A 24,387-nucleotide genomic window follows, 5' to 3' on the forward strand; every position below is an offset into this window, starting at 1 on the left:
ACGCTACTCAGGTAACATTTCACATCACTTTTATGATTTTTTCACCCAGTGAACTCGACAGGAAACTGCCAGATTATAACTGAACATTTCTGAGGACATACAGTATTTGCATGTAAATTACAAATTCTCTTGTTCCTACTTTAAAGTTTTGTACTCCTAGAAACATCACCTCTAACAGTCTTTCCCTTTTTTAAATGAAACAAATGCATGTTTATACTGTCTGACTCGTTGGCTGAATGGTCAGCGTACTAGCCTTAGGTTCACAGGGTCCTGGGTTCGATTCCCCGTCGGGTCTGGGATTTTAATCTTAATTGGTTAATTCCAATGGCTCTGGCGCTGGGTGTGTGTGGCGTTTTCAGCATTAGAAATCATCCTAGGTAGGGCCCTCATCTTCACAGACATACAGGTCGCCTAATAGGCCGTCTACGAGAAAAAGACCCGCAGCAGGCCTCTCCAGAGGCCATACGCTATTATTATGTTTATACTAAGCAGTATTGCCAATTAGCCCACCTGTAGGAATATAAGAATATTGTAATTTAAGTCAATTTTTTTATTTTTCAAATTAAATGGGGAAAAATACCATATAGATAAACATAGAAATACTGCGATGCATTTGACACGAGTGCAGAAAGCGTTCTCATCGCAGCATTTCAACCAGTCCACTGTAAACAGCGACCAAGAACAATTTTCTATAGACCTTTGCACTGCAATGGTGGGAGCTAATATCCCCGTTGCATAAACTGGAGCATCTTCAGACTTCAACAAGCTGTCGGGAGCAATCACCGAGTAGGAGACGAGTGGCTTTCCCCTGGTGGAGTCATTTAGGGTTGTGGAAGAAGTCAGGAGCCAGGCTGAGTGGCTCAGACGGTTAAGGCGCTGGCCTTCTAACCCCAACTTGGCAGGTTCGATCCTGGCTCAGTCCGGTGGTATTTGAAGGTGCTCAAATACGACAGTCCCGTGTCGGTAGATTTACTGGCACGTAAAAGAACTCCTGCGGGACTAAATTCCGGCACCTTGGCGTCTCCAAAGACCTTAAAAAGTAGTTAGTGGGACGTAAAACAAATAACATTAAATTAAATTATTAGAAGTAAGGAGAAATGTTGACTAAACCTCTGGGAAGGTAGCCACAGTCAGTAAAAAGTTTCATAAGAGTCCTGCGGCAGATCCATGATGGAAAACGACGGTAAAAGTAGCCAGGGTGCCACGAGGTGAGGTAGATGAAGCAGTTGAACTAAAACCAGATGAAGTGGCTTCATTGAAGTTTTGTCCAATCACTTCCTGTGATGTTGAGAGATTTCTCTCAGTACAAAACATTCTGCTCGACAGGAGAACAAGATTGTTACCCGAAAATATTGAAACGTTGCTTGTTGTAAATTCTTTTTATAGTAATTGAGCATGTTATTGAATTATAAGTATTTTTTCATGCCTATTTTGTTACCTATTTTACACGTTAGTGCCTATTTACATGCCTATTTTGGCTAATTGGCTATTTTAACTGTTTTGAGTGCCTATAATTCTCGTCTCTAATAATAACAAATATATCATCAAAGTTTCTTAACAACGTAATCAATCCATCTATTTTATCCACTATTTTATTATATTCCATGTAATCCATGAATATGTTTGCCAAAATGCCTGAGGCCGGCGAACCCATTGCTAGGCCTTTAGACCATTTGTCAATTTTGTTTCAAAGAACACTAAGTTTAATAGCAGGACACACCTAATTAATACTACTGACTTGTCACAGAATCAAAAACATTGAGCTAACAGACTACTACATGATACATAGTTTGGATATCAAAGATATGTACTCCAACATTCCTATCATAGATACTATAAAAATAGTAAGAAAGAATTTAATGCAACACCAAATTAAGCAAGGTGGAAATTGAAGATTTTTTTTTTTTTTTATCATTACTAGAATTTACTTTGGAAAATAACTATTTTGTTTCTGACAACAATAGGCCACGCACCACATGCCGCAACGAGAGGTTAACTTCATGGACACCGCATTGAACTGTGAATGTCTACAAGCCACAAATTAAGAACATGTCAGTTATTTTCTTCGTGTGCTATCCATGACAATGTCCAACAGAGGAACTTTTCAGCAATTCAGCATGATATTTTAACAAACACTATGGGAACATTTTAACATAATGCAACGCATCTAAGAATTTTAGAGCCTGATTTAATTTTGTCATATTTTGCATGTTGTGCACATAGTTCATCCCAGATGTTTTTAACACTTTTTAATGTCATTTGTGTGTGTATTTGTGCATTTTTTTAAATTATTAGATGTGTTTGTACAGTATTGCATTAAGACTGATGATGGCCAGCCAAGGCCGAAACTAGTTCCTAGTTTAAAGATTGCATAATATAGTACTGAAAAGGCAGACTATTATGACATTAGTTTGTTATTGTACACCATTAACGCTAAAAGATTTTTAGAGCCAATTTCTTTCTTTCTTTTTATTTTTTTTTCATGACACCAATAATTCTCACCATTACATAGAATTAATACTGAACAAGTTTTTCCTCAACTGACTGACTGGACAGGAAAGGTTGCTAGGATATTTGCAACAAGATGGGGCTGCAGCACATACCGCTTGCAATTCAAATGTAGCCTGCAATGATTTTGGGGACAGAATAATTAATGAAGGTTCATCGCCAGCTTGCTACCAAGTGGTGTGGCCACGCATGTTAACATTCTATGGCTATAGAGCTAAGCTCTGCATTTGGGAAGTGAGTGGATTCGAACCCCGTCATCGGCTGTCCTGAGAATTGTTACCTGTGGTTTCCCGTTTTCACTTCCAGGCAAATGTTGGAAAAGTTAGTATTCATAGGCCACAGACGATTCCTTCCACCCCTTAACCAATTTCATTCTCCATCATTCATTTCATCTTCATTAGCTCTTCAACTGAGATTGGCTTCAGAACGGGCATCCAGCCGTAAAAGCATGCCACATAATTATATCCCACCTCATCTCTGACCACGTACCAGGAAAATGTGACTAACAGGTAGACATACATACATACGCTCTCCCGATTTTAACGCCTTGCTACTTCTATTTATACAGTAGTTTGAAAGATAAGGTGTACAGAAGTAACCCCCATACCATAGAAGAACTGAAAAATGCAAATCACACTGAAATTTTGAAAGTTCACGCAACTGATTTGCAACAAATGAACCAGAATATCATCACATGCTACACTTGTCTAAAGGCTGATTGAGAGCATTTTCAAACACTTAACGTAATGGAGTAAGTTTAACTGCTTTTCTATCCATTTTCCAATATGATCTCTTGCCACTACTTGCACCATATGATATGAACCAGTGTATAATTGCAATTGTAGAAGTGTAGAGTGTTGAATGTGAGGAAAGGAACGTTAAGGACGACACAAACACCCAGTCCCCAGGCCAGGGATATTAATAATTCACAATTAAAAACCCCTGACCCGGCCGGGAATTGAACCCGGGGCCGCCAGGTGACAGGCGGATGCGTTGCCCCCCTACAGCACGGGGCCAGACTTCCAATATGAATATCCATTCATCGAAGATGATGGGTATTCTACCTAAAGGAACGCTGTGATGGTGAGCACACTCTTGTTTACCAACACGCGGCATGTTGAAAGGATGGCAACTCTCATGGGACTCAACATTTACACGCGCGCGCGTGCGTGCGTGCGTATGATAGAAAAATGAAATTTTTAATTCATACTGACAATGCTATATATCAAGAAAATGAAATGAATCAGTCAGACAATTTCCATAAGAACTTCCTATATACTTGTCACACACATTTCTTCATTACAGGAGCTGATGACCTACATGTTAGGCCCCTTTAAACAACAATGATCATCATCAAGGAATTCTTTTGTGGTACTACCAATTGATGAGAAATTGAAAGTAGACAACACCTTTCAAACTTTCAAAATTGTTTAAGAACATTGGTTCTATCTCACTCCCTCTTTTTTTCCCCTAAGCTTTGTAAATCTGCTTACAAAGAATTGTAAATTTATGTTTAGTGCTCAACTGCTTTTAATGTTTTAAATATCTTTTACCTGTTATTTATTACGTTAAATATTTGATCCAGGCTAATAAATACATACGGAGGGTTGCCCCAATTAAGACTGGACGATTCTGATGTACCTTTTGTCCTAGGTGATTCCTTTTCTACAGACCCGGTTGTGCTCGATGCGATAGCCACAGGTACGGACACTTGCCCTACATCTCAATGTCCCCTGTAGAAGACTTTGACGGAGTACAGGAAGACGAATATTGACCCATACTTTCTTGCAGACTTTCCAAAAACCGTTAACAGTAGCAGGGTGTCTAGAAGAAAGCCCTCTTTACAGGAGACAAGGACACAGAAATCCTTCAGCGAGGCATCCAGGGAATTTACAGGGATGTCGCTAAATGGTGTGACAAGGACACAAATCTCTGCTTCTTTTCTCTCGTAGTAGGTGACTGATCATCTGGCAGTATGACTGGATGCTTTATCCATGTGAATCCAGACTTTTGAAGCATCCTCACTGTACAGCCCAGGGATATCATTGTCGAAATAGAAGTCCATGACATTCATCTGGAAGTAGGTAGCATTGATCATAAATTTTTTTGACATTCTGAGGATTACAAGTAATAAATCTCATTGTAGACCGTATTGGACGTCAGATTATGAACATTAAAATAAGAATAATAGTTTACACCACCTTTCCAAAACTTAACTTTCCTTATATTTAGGAAATAAACATTTGGGCAAGCTGTCCTTGAGTTGGTGGATTTTCCTTCAGGACAGCAGCCTTTACCTTCTTAAATATGTTCGGAGTCCTGGAGGGTCGAACGCTATTCCATGGCAGGTTTTTCGAAGTTGTCGTTTCTGGTGGGAAACAATTCTGATGTAATTTGATCACAATGCCTACAGAGGACGTACTAGTGTTGAGATCTTTCATTTTACACTGTTGTACAGAAAGGCCAACAATGTAGCCTAGCCACATATCTGCAATTCAGCAGGCCATGAGGCAACAATGGTACAATATAACTACGCGACACTTCTTGAAATCACACTGACCAGACAGAACAAAAAAAAAAAACGACATGCAGCTGCTTCCAGGAGCGACACGTGAGCTCAAGGTCGCGTCTTGAATTAAGTGGGGCAACCCTCCGTAAATAAATACCCACACGCACATGCACACGCAGTCGAATTATCAAACGTTTGAATTCAAAATTGGGAATAATTTGATGTGTTGAGAATGGGGCATTTCAGGTATCTCCTTTCTTTATTTAACTGATAATTTCAATGACATATTGATATTTCTTTCCACTGCTATAATACAGAGGCCCCCCCCCCCCCCCCCCCCTACTAGTGCCATTTCATCTTGGCAAGGGCTAATGCACAGTCGAATCACCAAAATATTTAGAAAATCAACCTTATCATAACTTGTCAACTGACAATGGCCATGAAAGCCTAGACCAGTACTCTTATTTCTTTTATTATTTTTACTGGCATATTGCAAACCTAAACACTGGTAACATTCTGATAAACCAATTTCTATAACTGCTCAGACCATGGAGCACATCCAGCAATTAACGTGCTATGTTGAAAGACAACAAAATGTGAATTAAAATTTTTTCCTATCACACAAAACTGGAAGAAATTTGCATGAATGAAAGATTAAATGCTAAAATACAAAGATATCAAGATTCTTTTGAAAACATTGAATTAAATACCTATATAGTGACACTGGAAATAATCATGTACAATAAGTAATTTTGTTTTTTCTGAAATTGCATTGATTTTTATGCCTATCTTAATTAAAACTTTGCAAAAATTTGAAATCTGTCTGATTCAAATTCTTGAATAGTTTGAAACATTTCTGTCAGTCCCTTCAACTTTGAATTAACCAAGTTTGACTGTATAATCAATACATCTATAATTGAGTAAAATTGAACATACTGATCAGAAGATAAAATCTCTCTGAAGAAGTTGTCAATAAAGATGAGACATGAATGATTACTGGTATTATAAATTAGTATGGAAGGTATTAACAGGTAGAGGAATTTAGCGCCCTTGAAATATGCAAGTATATGTAACATTAGTCTGCTGTAACCATGTAACTTATTCCAGAAGTTTACTTACACTTAATGGCATGAAGGAAGTATTCGACTCCATGTTCATATAAACGCAAAGCTTCTTCGTAGTTCTTTTTCTTGTCCTCTTCTGTAGCTTTTGTAACGAGATCAATGGCCTTCTGAAAATGGGAAGTGTTTAATTAGCACTTGATCAGGATAAATTTCCATTTCACACAAAAATGATGACAGGGAGCCAAGTTTTCATGGTAGCATATATCAGAGGTTTATACTGCATTAGGATATATTTTACATTTATGACCTATTTCTATACTTTGTACATAGTAAAAATACAAACAATTGGTTTGCTTTGTTTGAGAGTTCCATTATTCACAATGTCAACAAAAGTCTTTTGAGTTTCCATCACAACTGACTAAAAACAAGAATGTGATATTTGAAACAAACAAACCAATTTATTTAAATATATTATCTTTCATTGTTGTTCGTTTACATGATCACTTTTGAAAGACAAACTGAGATGTCTTTCACATGAAAAGGTTCCTCCTCATGACATATAAGTATCTTCCATAATTTCAGCAGGTAAGAAAGGTCACATTATTATTTATATTTATTATCAAATTTAAAAACAGAAATTGCAGTAAATATGATACATATTCTGTCTTCCTAAAACTGGTAACTTGCATGTTTCTGTAACAGTGTTATAAATAATGGTTGGTGAAAATGTAAATATGACAAGCTTCTAGTAATAAAAGAAAAAAAATTGCCTGGTTCAGTACTATCTATTCAACTTTTTTTTATGAAACAACTGAATTAGGTCTACATTCCAACAAATTTGTTTGTGGCTAAAATACACATTGTTATTAGAGTACTGTACAAAAATCATCTAAATTACCAACAATTACTAACCTCTGATGTTGAAATCCATCTGTAGTGACAAATCAGTGTGCTATAAAAAGCTCATTTGCAAAACATCAGCTTCCAGTTTTAAGTTCAAGGCCCTGATGTCCAGAGCTGAATGTATAATAATGTGTATAAAATACCAATAATAAAGTGTATAAATTACCAATAATAATGTTACCGATTTTTTGTCCTGCTAACTACTTTTTATGGTTTTCGGAGATGCTGAGGTGAAAAATTTTGCCCCACAGAAGTTCTTCTACATGCCAGTAAATCTACCATCACAAGGCTGATGCATCTGAGCACCTTCAAATACTACCAACTCTGAACCAGGATCGAACCTGCCAAGTTGGGCTCAGAAGGCCAGCACTCTACCAATGAGCTACTCAGCCTGGCTATAAATACATTAGCGGCCGTTAGTTTGACTGGATGGCTCTTATCCCTCTGGGAGCAGAGCTTTAAGGAACATCACAAGATTTTGCCCATACATCAGATAAAGTAAGACTGTCACCACATGTTTCATCTAACAAAATAATTTAAACCCTGCTAATATTGTCAAGTTCACTAACAGTTTTCTCAAAAGAAATGTATGTTCTACAGGAGATATATCCAGAATCCAAGGAACTTAATTCCAGAAAATTGAATGAACAGGAAGTGGGCAGTACAAGTTTCTGTTCTCCTATATGCTCATCTCTGCACTACCTCATAGGTTTTTGACAAAGGGCTAAGACCAGGAACATAGTGGCCCTGGCCTAAGTTAAGGTGCAGCTCCAGTATTTGCATGGTGTGAAAATGAGAAACTAACAACAATCTTCAGGGCTGCCAATGGAGGGATTACAACCTACTCTCAAAAGCATGCGTACAGTTACAAGACTTTTACCCCATAGGTAACTGGGATGGTGGGAGCCAATACGTGTTTGAGTCAACAGAAAATAAAGCACAGTAGATCACCGATATGGGAAAATGTCTCTCTATATCTGACAGGACGATAGTAATTTTGATTTATTATCAATATGAAGGAAGACCCATTCTCCAGCAACAAATGGTGTGCATCTAAGCTCCAAAGTTAACTATGAATCCCTAAAATCCAGTGACGCACATAAGATATTGTGCAGATTCACCAAGAAAGTTGTAAGGCCGTATCTAAGTGAGGATCAAAAGAACTAGTCTTATCAAAATATTCCAAGGGCCCCCTGTTTGGTACTGTCACAATGAGAACTTTGCATGTGGATAAATCACTGCTAAACTCATAGACTATCAAAAAATGGTGTACAGAAATGTAATAATTATTATTATTGTTTTTACGTCCCACTAACTACTTTTAAAGGTTTTTTGGAGACGCTGAGGTGCCGGAATTTTGTCCCGCAGGAGTCGTTTTAAGTGCTGGTAAATCTACAGACACGGCTGACGTATTTGAGCACCGGACTGAGCCAGGATTTAACCTGTTGTACAAAAATGTAATTCAAATTCTGCGGAAGCGACATGAGCAAAGCAAAATGTGAATGATGAAGACCTGCAAGATGGCGGCGACAGAGTAACTGTGTTTTTCCTCTGTGTTCTTTTAGGAGTTTTGGTGTCAAGTAGTGTGTGCAAAAGAACATAGTGATGTTCATCTAGATGATCCAGGCAGTAATTCCATATGTTGTGAAGTGCTCGGAAACAAGTCTGTACAATTTAAACGGCTTTGTTTTTATTCCACGTGCTATGGCGGCTGCTGGCGTACCCAAGCCGGGTTAGCGGGAGTGAAGTTGTCAGGATCTCCTAGCATATAAGGTTCTAAAAGAGTCAGTAGCTGTAAAATAGCTACTAATAATAATTAAAACCGAAAATGTTCTTAAAGGAGAAGTAAGGATGGAAGGGGATTTTATCCGAATTACTATTAAGACCCAGAGGGTTATTTGTACCTGTTTGGTGGAGAAAAAAGAGCTACGATGAATGGTAGGATGAAGTGAAAGGTAAAGAATCGGGTAAGTGTAGTATTGTCAACAGCAAATCCCCCCCTCACACTCATTGTACTAAATCAATTCCTAAGTAAGGAACAGCTGATAAAAGGTTTGTAATGACTGTAGCCCCTCAGAATGATATTTGTCTTTGAGGTAAAATGTATCCTATAAAAGCTGTTTCTATTATTAGGGATAGAATTACCACACCTGATTTTTATAAGTGAAGCTTCCATGGTGTGTAGAATTATTCAGTTCTTTTTCCAGGTTGAACCGAGTTGTTGTTTTCTGTACATTCCATACAGTTTGGCAACGTTTCGAATATATTACAGTATTCTTTGTCAAGGCGACTGAAATACCTCTACTCGATCCAAGGTATCAGTCTCCCAGGCAGAAATCACACTACAAGAGTGGTTCCTGAACTTGACCTTATATATCCTACCCTTGCTGGCTAGCTAAGCCCCCTGGCTGTCTCGTGAGAATTCTGGAAAGTATGTGTCACAGCCAGGTAGCGGGACTTGCCCGTGCTGTTACGCAATTAGATGTTCGTCCTGCATGTATGTTAAGGGCTGTATGTCTTAATCTATGTTTGACAGGCATCAAAGAATTGCCAATTTTATATCCTTCTTCTAGATTCATATTGTTCGGATGTTTCTTGATTTCGATAGCCTCACATATGATAACAGTATTACACCAGAAAAAGAAACAACTTAATACAGATTTCTCATATGTACTGCAGCGGTATGGAGGCAGTTCTGATTATCATGTATCTTGCGAATTCAGATGGGTTAAAACTTCACTATTTTTTCATGCGTAATACTGTTAACATAAGTTCTCTCTTTCAGGTAGTTTATAATTTTATTTTCAAAGTTACTTTCGGCAGACTGAAGAGCCTAATAGTTATAAATTAAACGAGTCAAAACTGAAAAGAGATCGCTTCAGATATTACAAATGTAGATTTGTTCATTCTGAAAACCAAAGACCCTCCAATCCAACCCTACTTTATATGATTATGTGAAATGCGCAACATTTTCCATTTTTCCAAACGTAAGGACAACGCCATTGACAAATTTTGAATGGAATAGCAACACTCCAGGAATTAAATATGATTAGTTATATACTAACTGTGCGACAATAAACATTCCTGAATGAATAAAAATGTAAAATAAGGAATGGAAATACAATACAAGCAATAGCATTTCGACGTACATACCTTCATGCAGAAGACGATACAGTTCATCAGCTGCCTCAAAGAAATTGTGCGCTCTCGCCTTAACAGGAAATTTACTCTTAGAAAGAAATCCTGTCACATTGACGAGCCACTGTAGGTAGCTGTATCATGGATGAAGATTTTAATTCGAAGTGTTGTTTTTATATTTTCCATTTCCCCCCCTGAATATGAAAAATGTAGAAGACTTATCATTAAAAGATATTTTGTGAAAGAAATTGTGAGATGGCAACAGTTTACAACCCTTGACCGCGTGTTACATCTTGGCTGAACGCGTTCCCAGGATACCGGTATATGACAATTAATTGTGTCCAGGTTCTGCCTAATCAATACAAATCATTTGTATTCAATACCAATACAAATGTAGTCAATACAAATGGTCTGTACTGACTAGGTGGAACCTGAACACAATTAACTGTTATAATTAAGTCAATACGGACTATTAGTGGCCATCATGGTCAAGTTAATAGATACCGGTATATGTTCAATTCTTGTTCTATTACGTCTGGTTTAGTAATGATTTACCTGCTTTTGTTACAAAACAAAGTGTTACAAACTGATGCTGATGTTGTGCAGTGCAAGCCTATTTCTGTGTTAAATAAAATTATATATTTAAGCGTAAAAGCAATGAAGATCCAAGTGACAATGGGCAAAAGCGATTTGCGGCAAATCAACAATACCAAAAGCAGTATAGGAAGATTTTCCATGCCTAAGACCATCTAAACTTTCACCAGACCACGTGTTTTGTGAAACGTGCAAGTGTGATTTTTCAGATAAACATGGAGGACTCGCTGGCTGTCGATACCGTGTGAAATCTGAAAAAAAAAAAAACCATTAACGAGTATAGGTGCATAAATGGGCATTGCAAGATGCTCTCATCTTTTTTTACTACAAAAAGTTACAATAATGCTATATGGGCTGCATGTTATTTCACATGTTTATTTTGTTGAACACAACCTTCCCTTATCTGCAGCAGACCATGCTAGACCATCATTTAAGGCCATGTTTCCTAACTTGGAAAGTGCTGCAAGTATGGAAGTGGCACAATCAAAACTACTCCAATAGTGAGAAGCATGTCTGAGTCAGGAATGTTTATTGTCAGTATAGTGAATTTTAAACCCATCTGAATTCAAAAAATACGTAATAATCAGTACTGTTTCTGTAGTGCTGCAGTACCGTACATATGAGAAACATGTAGAAACTAAGGAGAACCTGTAGTTGTTCGCATCTCTGCGGAGGTGTGCCACATGAACATACAGTGAGAATCACTCGAAGGCTAAACCGCCACTCATCGGTAAACAGGATATTACTCCACTGTTTCTGGGCCCAATCAGGGTGGCTAATGATCCGGCCATGCATAATGTCATCCAAATGTGTTAGCTGTGCCATCCTGTTTCCTTGTGACTCTAATAATGTGTGCCAAACACATATAACACACAGTCAGAAACAATGATCCCAAGACTTCTGCAGACAAAGACAGTTTCAGGTGCACTAATTAGTCACGTACTGAGCTTGCCATGTATGTCACGTGTTTCTGCATTGTCCAGCCACAGTTCAGTCTGTACATTATTACCACGATGCAATGTTTTGTCATGGATCTCAAAGATCCCTTAAGTTATGGACATAAGTGTATGATGAGTATTTAAGTATCTCAAAATCAAATTTCGAATACTTTAAACACAGATGAAATAACTCTTAACTACGGTAACATTATTGATTAATCAGTCAACACCTACATTATCAACAATGTAGTAGTAGATTGTTAGCTCTGTATATGTATGCTTTATCATGTATGACAGCCCTTCAAGCCACACTTACCTCATGTCTATGTAAATTTTCCATCCTCGTCGAGGGTGATAACTCATTTTCGAGTACACAATTTCTCCTGCTAACAATCCACTAGCACTTAATGCTGTTTGTCCTTGTACTTCTGATGACAAGCCAATTCTAGCATGAAATATGCATGCACAGACTGCACTCAATGGATGGGGAGCCTGAGGATGCACCTGACAGAAGTGCAAATCTGTCGTTTAGCCTCTTCATGCCTGTGATGCTCTTGCTCAAACAGTTGAACAGTGGTAGAGGTGGTTCTGCACCCAAACGAGCGATCCTTGGCAAGTGTATCCCAGATTTGAAGACTGATGTTTGTGACCTTCATGGTTTGTTTACGGAGGTCTTTATAACTCTTCAAAGTTGCGGGGTCTTGTGCCTCCAGAAAGTTCAACATACAGGAACTGGCAAGGAAGCCTGGTGTCCCTCATACGGTAGACATATCGAGTCCAGCAAAGCCGATGGACAATGTTATGATAGAGGCTTCTACACTATTCACGCAAGCTTTCTCAAGAAATGGAAGATTTTTTTTTGCTAGTTGTTTTACGTCGCACCGACACAGATAGGTCTTACGGCAACGATGGGACAGGAAAGGGCTAGGAGTAAGGAGTTGGAAGGAAGCGGTCGTGACCTTAATTAAGGTACAGCCCCAGCATTTGCCTGGTGTGAAAATGGGAAACCACAGAAAACCATTTTCAGGGCTGCCGACAGTGGGGTTTGAACCTACTATCTCCCGAAGACTGGATACTAAATGGAAGATCAGGGACATGGTTCTCACACTTGATTTTAAAGATCAAACAAAGTTTCTGTTGATGAAAACGTTCAAGCTTCTTGGTATAACTGCAGTACTGGGTCCAAGTTTTACAACCACAGGGTAACGTTGTGATGAGGTTACTACTGCCTTATACACCATGAGTCTGGAATGAATTGTTAAGTCTTCATTCCTAAAGGCCCAGTTAAGACCGCCGGCCAAATGCCAAATGAGCAGCACGGAGTCTGTATTCCATATCCTCTTCTGAGGTGCATTGTTTAGACAACATGCTCCCAAAGTATGAGAAGCGATCTACCTGTTCCAGAATCATGTCCGAGACAGAGACATTGAACTCTGCGAGGCCAGTATCTGGGGAAGGTTAATCAAGAACCTTAGCTTTCTTATACAATTATGGTGAGACCAAAATGATCATATGTGCTCTTGAAACTAGTGACTGATTGCTGCAGTTACTCAGGTGTAAGAGCAGGTTATGCAGTGTCATCATATACTGCAGTTCAGTTAACCTAGGCATATGAGTAAAGTGACGTAAACAAAGTCTGTAAGTTGAAAAGTCAGAGATTTTTTTCTGATGGAGAACCTGATCAGACATACCATCATGAAGTGCTCGAACCAGACCAGCGAAACTGAAATGTCTCAAAACTGCCCACAAAGCACGCCTTGGGACACAAAGTCCTTCTCCAGATCATAAAACACTAAGTACAGAGGTTGCTGTTATTCTCTGAATTTTTATTGCAGATGCATGCCATGCACACACAATCATATCAATTGTGCCTCTTGAGGCACAAAAGCCACACAGACTCACGAAGATTTTTCTCAGAGACGACCTGCAGATAGCTACATAGAATCCTTGCAAGAACTTTTGTCATTTAGGGACAGCGGGGATATACTACAATAGTTGCCGCATACACTGTGATAGTTTTTCCTGAATGTGGTGATGATAGTAATGTTCTTAAGGTCAGCAGGTACTTGTTCCCATATTAAAAGATTGATGTGAAAAGCTTTGTCCTTAACGATAAGTATTCACATTGAATCAATTCAACTAGAATGTTGTCTCGCCCAAACTCCTTTCTGGATTTCAGTTTGTTAACACTATAAACCCAACGCTAGTAATATTTCTACCACGTCACGTGCCACCTGAGTGCTGCTGTTAGTAATACTATTACCGTGAAATTTTAAATTCAGCCACTCGAATGCTATTCGTGTTTTCGAATTAGTTGTTGCCTTAACGTGTCGTCAATTTCCTTTACTACTGATAGACTGCATTATTGTTTGATATTGATTGGTGGTGCAGCCTAGAAACAATGTTTTGTAGCCATCTTCGTTCAGCTACATCTTCCATAATTGCTGACATATGTACAACTATAAGAAATAAATTGACAAGAGGGTCCACCTTTTCAATACAATATCTCAAGTAAATAATATTACATCAGCCTTGGGACTAGTTTCAGCCACTTGGTGGCCATCTTCAGCCAAATAAAATTAAACAGACTTATAAATATGTACACCTCATGCACTGTGGTCAGATAAGCTCAAATTTATACGCATGTGTTGTAGAGATAGATTATATGACTTTGCAGATGTAGAATGAAACTGTAGTGAGTCAACAACCTGCAACTATCTCTCAAGTAGTCTACCTAAGATATGGTTATTGAGTACAAGTAAGGGAAATCCTACATGTGCATACAACCCACGGATAAATGAATAGATTATTATGGAAATGATTTGGATTCTGATCTGTATGAAAGTGATTGTGAAGAAGAAAATGTTTTTAAGCACCTAAGGATGATTCATCACCGGAAGAAGCGGTCACAAAAAAGACGAAGGGAGGTGAGAGACAGGAACACAACGTAAACAATATATTGCTCCTGGGAACAGGCCTGCTTTTTCTGGCACACCAGGACTGAATGCTAATAACCTCAGTATTTCTGCAGAATCTTCATCTCTAGATTCATTTAAGTTTACTTTTAGACAGAAAAGTACTGAATGTTTTCCAGATGGAAAGTAACACATATGACCTACAGCAAATAAATCTAAAGAAGCAAGAAGGTCCTTTGAAACATAAATCAGTGTATGTGCAATAAAAACCAGTAACATTGAAAGAACTTAAGTAATTTTTTGCAGTAGTGATTCATGTGTTTGATTCATAAACCTTTTCTCCAGGACTACTGGAACACAAGACCAATTTTCAAATCCAACTATGTTGAGACCATTGGAATGTCAAGAGACCGATTTCTCGCTATTCTGACAATGTTGCACTCGAATAACAATTATTAGCAGAAATAAAGGGACCACCCACATTACAATACTCTGTTCAAAATCTGACCAATACTAGACTGCCTGAAAACAAGTTTTCTGATTAGTTTCTCACCTGATGAATTACTGACAATTGATGAAGCAATATGTCCATTTTGGGAAGGTATACTTTTTTGTGTGTTCATGAGAAGGAAAGCGAAAGTTCAGAATCAAGATCTCTCAACTGTGTGAAATGAAAAGTGGTCAAGTATGAAACACAGAAGTGTATTCTGGGGCCCATGTCACAGTGGAAGATTACAACTCTTCCTTCAATGTTGTGGACAGACTGTGCAAACAAGTGAAATCGGGGGGGCACACAGTGTATATGGACAGACGTTCCCAAGCCTCACTATTTATGATCATCTGTGGGGCTGTCAGACTAAATCAGTTGGCACTCAGATGTCAAATCAGAAAGGAATGCCACAGAGTCTGCGATAAAACTGGGGGGAAAAATGAGTCATGTTTCTAGCAATGAAGTGGCGAGATGTTTGAGACATGTACATGCTGAGCACTAAACATGATAATGACATGATTGAAGTACCTGCAGCAGGCGGGAACCATGAGAAATCAAAACGATCAAAATTGGTGCTGTTAATTCCGACCAATTGCTGGCATATTATGCATTCAAGATGAAGTTGAACAAGTGGCACAAAAAATTATTCTACATCTGCTTGATCTTGCCATACTGAATGCCTATCTACTGTACCGTAAACCTTCTTCACAGAATTCAAAATTTTGTTTAGCGGATGATTCAGTGAGAAATGTTGGGGTTGAAATTGCTGAAGAATTATGAACATCAACTGCAGGAGGGCTTGTATGTAGAGATCACTTTTCACACAGAATACTAAAAGCAATGAATTGGGATATAGTACCTTATCTGAAATTCTTATCTGATTACTCTTCTAATGAAGGAGGTATACCAAATGAGTTGCTATAGTAGCCCCTGCATATAAAGGAAAGGGTGATAAAAAACATAAAGCCGTCAGTTTGACGTGTTGCATATAAGCTTTGAGCATTATTTCTGATTATATATTTGATGTGTTTGCAAAAACCAGTAATTGGCCTGATAGAAGGCAGTTCGTGTTTAAGAAAACTTATTCCACAGAAGCTCAACTTGTAGGATTCCAGCAAGATATAACCGATATTTTAGATTCACATAGTCAAATGGACCGTACTGCAATTGACCTATCTAAGGCATTTGATAGTGTAGGTCATGGAAGACTGCTGGCTAAAGAGAGTGCAACTAAACTAGAAAAAAGAAATGACAATGTGTGGCTATATTTCTAGAAAACAGAACTCAGAGAATTAGAGTAGGTGAAGCTTTATCCGATCCTGTAATCATTAAGAGGGGAATACCTCAAGGCAGTATTATTGGACCTTCATCTTTTCTTATATATGTAAAAGATATGAGTAAAGAACTAGAATCAGTGTTGAGGCTTTTTGCAGATGATGTTATTCTGTGTACAGTTATAAACAAGTTACAAGCCTGTGAGCATCTGCAAAAAGACCTCGACAATGTTGTGAAATGGACAGCAGGCAAGGGTATGATGATAAACAGGGTTAAAAGTCAGGTTGCGATTTTTACGAATAAGAAGAGTCCTCTCAGTTTTAATAACAGCGTTGATGGGGTGAAAGTTCCCTATGGGGATCACTGTAAGTACCTAGGTATTAATCTGCATTGGGCTTATAACATAAACAGGAATGTACATAAAGATTGGAAACATGTAAGTCTCTGGTAAGACACCAATTAGAGTATGGTTCCAGCGTATGGAACCCTCACCAGGGTTACTTGATTTGAGAACTGGAAAAAATCCAAAGAAAAGCAGCTTGATTTATTGTTGGTGATTTCCAACAAAAGAGTAGTGTTACGAATATGTTGCTAAGTTTGGGCTGGGAAGACTTGGGAGGAAGGAGATGAGCTGCTGCCCAACTAAGTGATATGTTCCGAGCTGTCAATGGAGAGATGGTGTGGAATGACATTAGACTAGTAAATCTGGGTGGTATTCTTAAAAGCAGGAAAGATTACAATATGAATATAAAGTTGGAATTCAAGAGGACAAACTGGGGCAAATATTCACATAAGAAAAGGAGTTATGAACTGGAATAAATTACCAAGGGTGATGTTCGATTAATAACCAAATTCTCTGAAATTAACAAAAGGCTAGGTAAATAAAAGATGGAATCTGCCACCTCGGCAACTGCCCTAAATGCAGATCAATGGTGACTGATGATGATGATTATGATGATTATCGATACATGGTAGGCAAGTTCTAGAACTTTTGGAAATCACAACAAATCATACAATTTGGATATCTCTCTCCTTTTAATAATATGGTTATAGTAATGATTACATCAAAATAAAGGCAGAAAATGTTAAAAATTAAATTAAGCAAGTAAAGGAAAGTGTGTATGACTAGCTCAGGCTCAGGTTTGCAGGTTTCATCCCGGCTCACTCTGGCAGTATTTGAAGGTGTTCATATGTGCCAGCCTCATGTCCGTAGATTTACCGGCATGTAATGGAACTCCTGTAGGACGAAATTCTTGCTCTCGGCATCTATCAAAACCGTAGAATTAGTAGGATGTTAAACCAATAATATTATTATTCTCAAATCCTCAGTGAGCTTGAAAGATTACCAAATTTCTCTTCATGTAGCTTTGTTTGTTAGTGCTCCTATAAGTTTCTGGGTAAGTTTGAAGATATAACCAGCCTGCAAGCTGAAAATTGCTTAAAGCTCTCTCTCCTCTACAGCTTATTGAAGAATGAAGAAAATATTCATGCAAAAGAAAGGAAAGACATTACACAAGTTCTGGAAATTTTAAAAATAACACTACAAAGATTTAATAAAGAAATTGCATCATTCAAGAAATATCACTGAAATGGTTAAAGTAAAGCGTATAGGACTATCGAAATAAAGGCAGAAATGGTTCATGGTGTGGGTTACTGTAGTCACATCCTAGTTTGTGAACCATGGGCAACGGCTCAGTGGCCTAGTAAGTGGTCCTGAGATTCGGGATACCAGTTGCTATGGAATGGGTGTGGGCATCTCTGACATATTCTGAGTCATGGCCCTGCTTGTGCCCAGGCGGCTAGGACTATACAATCCACCGGTGGTCCATAACCCGTTAGAGGAGAGATCTCCACTTGGACTATGTGCAAGTAGGGTAGCATCCTGCTTCATGAATTTACCGAGCTCAGAACATTTTAAGCAAGTCTCGGACCTATGGGAGTAACGGAGTCCCACTCCCATTTGACAGGCGAGGGACTCCTTGGAAACAACTTGGTGAACGAAATGGAATTAGATGGGGAGCTATCAATATTAATGGGGCTTATGGAAGAAAGAAAGTAGAAGTGGCTGAGTCAGCAAAGAGGATGCATCTGGATGTACTAGCAGTAAGTATATTCGGGTAAGGGGAGATAACGAGGAAGAGATAGGAGATTATAAAGTGTACTTGACGGGTGTTAGAAAGGGAAGGGCAGAGTATGGGGTAGGGCTCTTTATCAGGAATACCACTGCACGCAACATAGTTTCTGTTAGGCACGTAAATGAGCGAATGATGTAGGTAGATTTGTCAGTTGGAGGAATTAGGACGAGAACTGTCTCAGTGTATTCACCATGTGAGGGTGCAGTTGAGGATGAAGTTGACAAGTTTCATGAAGCATTCAGTGACATTGTGGTCAGGGTCAATAACAAGGATAGAATAGTGCTAATGGGCAATTTCAATGCGAGAGTTGGAAATAGAACTGAAGGATACAAAAGAGTGATTGCTAAATGTGGGGAAGATATGGAAGCCAATAGGAATGGGAAGCATTTGCTGGACTTCTGTACTAGTATGGATTTAGCTGTTACGAATACATTCTTCAAGCACAAGGCTATTCACCGCTGCACATGGGAGGCTAGGAGTACCAGATCCATAATAGACTATATCTTAACTAACTTCGAATTCAGGAAATCTGTTAGGAATGTACAAGTTTTTCGGGGATTTTTCGATGATACAGACCACTATCTGATCTGTAGTGAATTAAATATCTCTAGGCCTAAGGTGGAGAAAGTGAAATCTGTCTGCAAACGAATAAGGGTAGAAAATCTCCAGGACAAGGAAATTAGAAGTACATGGATATGATTAGTGAGAAGTTTCGAACAGTAGACAGTAAGCAGGTTCGGGATACTGAAAGAGAATGGGTGGCATACAGGGATGTTGTAGTAGAAACAGCAAGAGAATGCCTAGGAACAACTGTGTGTAAAGATGGGAAAAGGTGAACATCTTGGTGGAATGATGAAGTGAGAGCAGCTTGTAAATGTAAAAAGAAGGCTTATCAGAAATGGGTCCAAACAAGGGCTGAAGCAGACAGGGATTTGTACGTAGATCAAAGAAAGAGAGCGAAACAAATAGTTGTTTAATCAAAAAAGAAGTTGTGGGAAGATTTTTGTAATAACCTGGAAAGACTAGGTCAAGCAGCAGGGAAACCCTTCTGGACAGTAATAAAGAATCTTAGGAAGGGAGGGAAGAAGGAAATGAACAGTGTTTTGAGTAATTCAGGTGAACTCACAATAGATCCCAGGGAATCACTGGAGAGATGGAGGGAATATTTTGAACATCATCTCAACGTTAAAGGAAATCATCCTGGTGGTGTTTCAAACAGCCAAGCCCATGGGGAGGAGGAAAATGATGTTGGTGAAATTATGCTTGAGGAAGTGGAAAGGATGGTAAATAAACTCCATTGTCATAAAGCAGCAGGAATAGATGAAATCAGACCTGAAATGGTGAAGTATAGTGGGAAGGCAGGGATAAAATGACTTTATAGAGTAGTAAGATTAGCATGGAGTGATGGTAAGGTACCTTCAGATTGGACAAAAGCAGTAATTGCACCTATCTATAAGCATGGGAACAGGAAGGATTGCAACAACTATCGAGGTATCTCATTGATTAGTATAGCAGGCAAAGTATTCACTGGCATCTCGGCAGGGAGGGTGCGGTCAATCGTTGAGAGGAAGTTGGATAAAAACCAGTGTGGTTTCAGACCACAGAAATGCTGTCAGGATCAGATTTTCAGTATGCGCCAGGTAAGTGAAAAATGTTACGAGAGGAATAGGCAAATGTGTTTATGTTTCGTAGATCTAGAGAAAGCATATGACAGGGTACCAAGGGAAAAGATGTTCGCCATACTGGGGGACTATGGAATTAAGGGTAGATTATTAAAATCAATTAAAGGCATCTATGTTGACAATTGGGCTTCAGTGAGGATTGACAGTAGAATGAGTTCTTGGTTCAGGGTACTTATAGGGGTTAGACAAAATTGTAATCTTTTACCTTTGCTGTTTGTAGTTTACATGGACCATTTGCTGAAAGGTTTAAAATGGCAGGGAGGGATTCAGTTAGGTGGAAATGTAGTAAGCAGTCTGGCCTATGCTGACGACTTGGTCGTAATGGCAGATTGTGCCGAAAGCCTCCAGTCTAATATCTTGCAACTTGAAAACAGGTGGAATGAGTATGGTTTGAAAATTAGCCTTTCAAAGACTAAATTGATGTCAGTAGGTAAGAAATTCAACAGAATTGAATGTCAGATTGGTGATACAAAACTAGAACAGGTCGATAATTTCAGGTATCTAGATTGTGTGTTCTCCCAGGACGGTAATATAGTAAGCGAGATTGAATCAAGGTATTACTGTTTATGAATTTCATTTTCCATATTGATAGATTCAATGTATAGACAAGAAATGTGTTTTTCCAACAATCAATACACGATTTATTGTAATAGATTACACTAGTAGCGGTTTTGGCCCTTAACGGCCATCATCAGCTAGTACACGATTAGTTTCCAGCCATTAGACAAATCACAAGTTGTTATTGTGTTAGACATCCGGATGTCTAGTGGGGGATGGAAATGCAGTATATAGTAGCATGAAGTTAAAATATCCATGGTCAAAGGTAAAAAGTTACAGTAAGTTAGAACATGAGTATACAGAACACATTAAAACATATGGGCCACAATATAAAACAAATAGTTTTAACACATTCAAATGCTTATTAAAAGTTCATGTTGCTTAGATTCCATTCTTTTATCTTCTGTGTGGTTCCTTTGCTTCTATGTAAACCAATTAGCTGTGTGAGGTAATCTTCGAGAATGTTCTGAGGCTAATAAATGTCATGTTGGTATGAACCTTTGTCATGAAAAAATTTTGTGTTATATAATCCAACTTATGTTGATGTACATCTATTTACAATAAATTGTGTATTGATTGGTGGAAAAACACATTTCTTGTCTATACATTGAATCAAGGTGTCGTAAAGCTAATGCAGTGAGCTTGCAGTTGCGATCAACTGTATTCTGTAAGAAGGAAGTCAGCTCCCAGACGAAACTATCTTTACATCGGTCTGTTTTCAGACCAACTTTGCTTTACGGGAGCAAAAGCTGGGTGGACTCAGGATATTTTAATCATAAGTTAGAAGTAACAGACATGAAAGTAGCGAGAATGATTGCTAGTACAATCCGGTGGGAACAATGGCAGGAGGGTACTCAGAATGAGGAGATAAAGGCTCATTTAGGAATGAACTCCATGGATGAAGCTGTACACATAAACCGGCTTCAGTGGTGGGATCATGTGAGGCGAATGGAGGAGGATAGGTTACCTAGGAGAATAATGGACTCTGTTATGGAGGGTCAGAGAAGTAGAGGTAGTCCAAGACGACGATGGTTAGACTCGGTTTCTAACGATTTAAAGATAAGAGGTATAGAACTAAATGAGGCCACAGCACTAGTTGCAAATAGAGGATTGTGGCAACATTTTGTAAATTCACAGAGGCTTGCAGACTGAATGCTGAAAGGCATAACAGTCTATAATGTATGTATATCATGAAATTGAGTGAGGGTGCCAGTGTGTGTGTGTGTGTGTGTGTTTCTTTAATTCCTCACTGAGCTTGAAAACTGACTTGATTATCAATATCGTGATTTATTTCATATGGCAATATGATGGACACTGCTACATCTTAATTTTCATGAAGTATTTCTGGGTAAGAGGAGCTCCACTACTGATAAATTAGTTTGGTATAGTTATGTTTGGTGATTTGAATATGTAAATAGTCATGTTGGCAGCAGTGATGAGCCTTAAGGAAAAGCAAATAAGGTAGCCACATTTCCTTTTGGTGACTAATCTTACGTGATACAGAGTATACATACATACAAAAAATAAACTCTCACGAGTTCACACCCAAAGAACTGACGGTGCACAGCTGTGAGCTTGCATTTGGTAGATAGTGGGTTCGAACCCTACTGTCGGCAGCCCTGAAGATTGTTTTCCGTGGTTTCCCATTTTCACACCAGGCAAATGCTGGGGCTGTACCTTAATTAATGCCACGGCCGCTTTCTTCCCACTTCTAGTCCTTTCCTATCCCATGTCGCCATAAGACCTATCTTTGTCTGTGCGACATAAATAAATAAGAAAGAACTGATGGCAAGGAATTTGAAACTCGAAACCGTGTGGACACAAGAAAGACGACAGACACATAGTGAGACAAGGGAGTTTTGGGAAGGGAAGAATGATAAAACCCATGCTAACTAATGGTTCTACCTACTATTACAGGGCCAAACGAATAATAATGATGTCAGACAATCTTAGGGGTATATGTCTATTGCTTTGGGTCCTGAAAGCATCAATCTAAACAATAATAATGTCATATGTTCAAAATCCAATCCTCAGTGCCGATGGTCTTAACATACGTCACGTTACCAGGCTTCAGCCCCACAAGAGTACAGTCTTTAAATAATATGCTGGGGACCAGTGACAGTTGCTGTGTCTAAACACCCCTGAATGCAATCTGCATCAGTCAGGATTGAATAAGTTAGCAATCGTGGGAACAACAGGACTGCAATTGACCAATTGTACGACTGAGGTAGGAGATAAGATTTGAGATAAAAATCAACTTGATCAAAGGCAATACAGCTAAGTTCTCAGCCGTAATTTGCAGCAATGTGTTAGGAGGATTTACGTTCATACATATGCCTTAGCTGACAAGTCCTAGTGTTTACAATGCACTATGTTTTCTGGTAAAGGGCTAGAACAAAATTGTTTCTTTCACTGACCTTGGCTTTTGACAATATTAAAGTGACCAAGGTATGAGCAATGCTAGTAATGCCATTGCTTATGCAGTCTGTCCCTGTTACTAACAGTATGAAAATGTTGCTCTTAGCTTGTGCATTTCAGTAGGCTTGGCAGACTGATATGTAACAACTATTAGCTGAGCAAAGAAAGCAACAGGAAAACACCTCACTCATTACCCAGTACACCTCTCTGTTAAAGCCAAGGCATGTGATGGCAGATGCATTGAGGCTCCAACCAGTCTTTGGGCTGAGTAAGGGACATATATACACCAAATTACACACACCACCCAGTGGAGTCCAGTACGCAGACTCTCATGAAAGTGGAGAAAGTTAACACTTAGCCTAATCAGCAGGAACAGTGTTAGCAAAGCAGAAGAAAGAATGATTGAATGTAATAGCTTAAGCTTTACATAATATATGAACGAGTTCTGATGGTAAGGCAACATGATGAAAATGATCAATAAGACATTTCCTGTGAACTGAACAGGACATTCAAGGATGGTATGAGGACAAGAAATGAAACCCAGAATGTAATAATTTTATATTACATTCTATATCAAGTGTTTCAGAGATTGCAAAACAAATAAAATGACAACATGAACAAATAAAAGTATAAATTAGCTGTTGTGTATTTTTACAGATATAGGAAGATAGTGGTAGGTAAGTCTCCACGAGGCTTACTTACTCACTCCTTGGCGCTACAACCCATGCAGGGCCTTGGCCTCTCTGACAATTGCAGCACAATCTTCACGATCTTCAGCACCCTTCCTCCATCTTCTTATTCCCATCTTTCTTAAATCCTCATCCATATCATCCAGCCATCTTTTTTGAGGTATTCCTTTCAATCTTCTGCAACCTGGATTTCCTTTGTAAATTTTCTTGACAGAACTATCATCTGGCATTCTCTCTACATGTCCCAACCAGCTTAATCTGTTACTTTTTATTACAGATACAATATCTGGATGTCCATAGAGCTCTTCCAGTTCTCTGTTTTTCCTTATTCTCCACCCTTCCCCTTCATGCACTGGATCAAAATATTTTCTCAGTACTTTTCTCTCCCATCCATTCAACAGTTCTACATCTGCTCTGGTCATTGTCCATGTTTCAGAACCATAAGTTACCACTGGTCGTATTACCGTCTGATAAACTGTCAGCTTCAGCCTTCTACTAAAGCTGCCTGATCTGAACACTTTCATTAAAACTAAGTAAGCCCTGTTACCTGCAGCAATCCTTGCTTTTATTT

General features: G+C 38.7%; 1 protein-coding gene across 1 annotated transcript in view; it reads right to left on the reverse strand.

Annotated features, from left to right (window-relative positions):
- The window catches only part of LOC136864007 (vacuolar protein sorting-associated protein 4), a 212,515-nt gene that overhangs the window by 176,746 nt on the left and 11,382 nt on the right, over nucleotides 1–24,387 (reverse strand). The window contains exon 3 of the mRNA XM_067140502.2: nucleotides 6,137–6,248. Within this exon, the coding sequence (XP_066996603.2) occupies nucleotides 6,137–6,248 (112 nt within the window). The remainder of the gene's footprint in view (nucleotides 1–6,136; nucleotides 6,249–24,387) is intronic.

This window comes from Anabrus simplex, chromosome 2, assembly GCF_040414725.1.
Source record: "Anabrus simplex isolate iqAnaSimp1 chromosome 2, ASM4041472v1, whole genome shotgun sequence".
Lineage (NCBI taxonomy): Eukaryota > Metazoa > Arthropoda > Insecta > Orthoptera > Tettigoniidae > Anabrus > Anabrus simplex.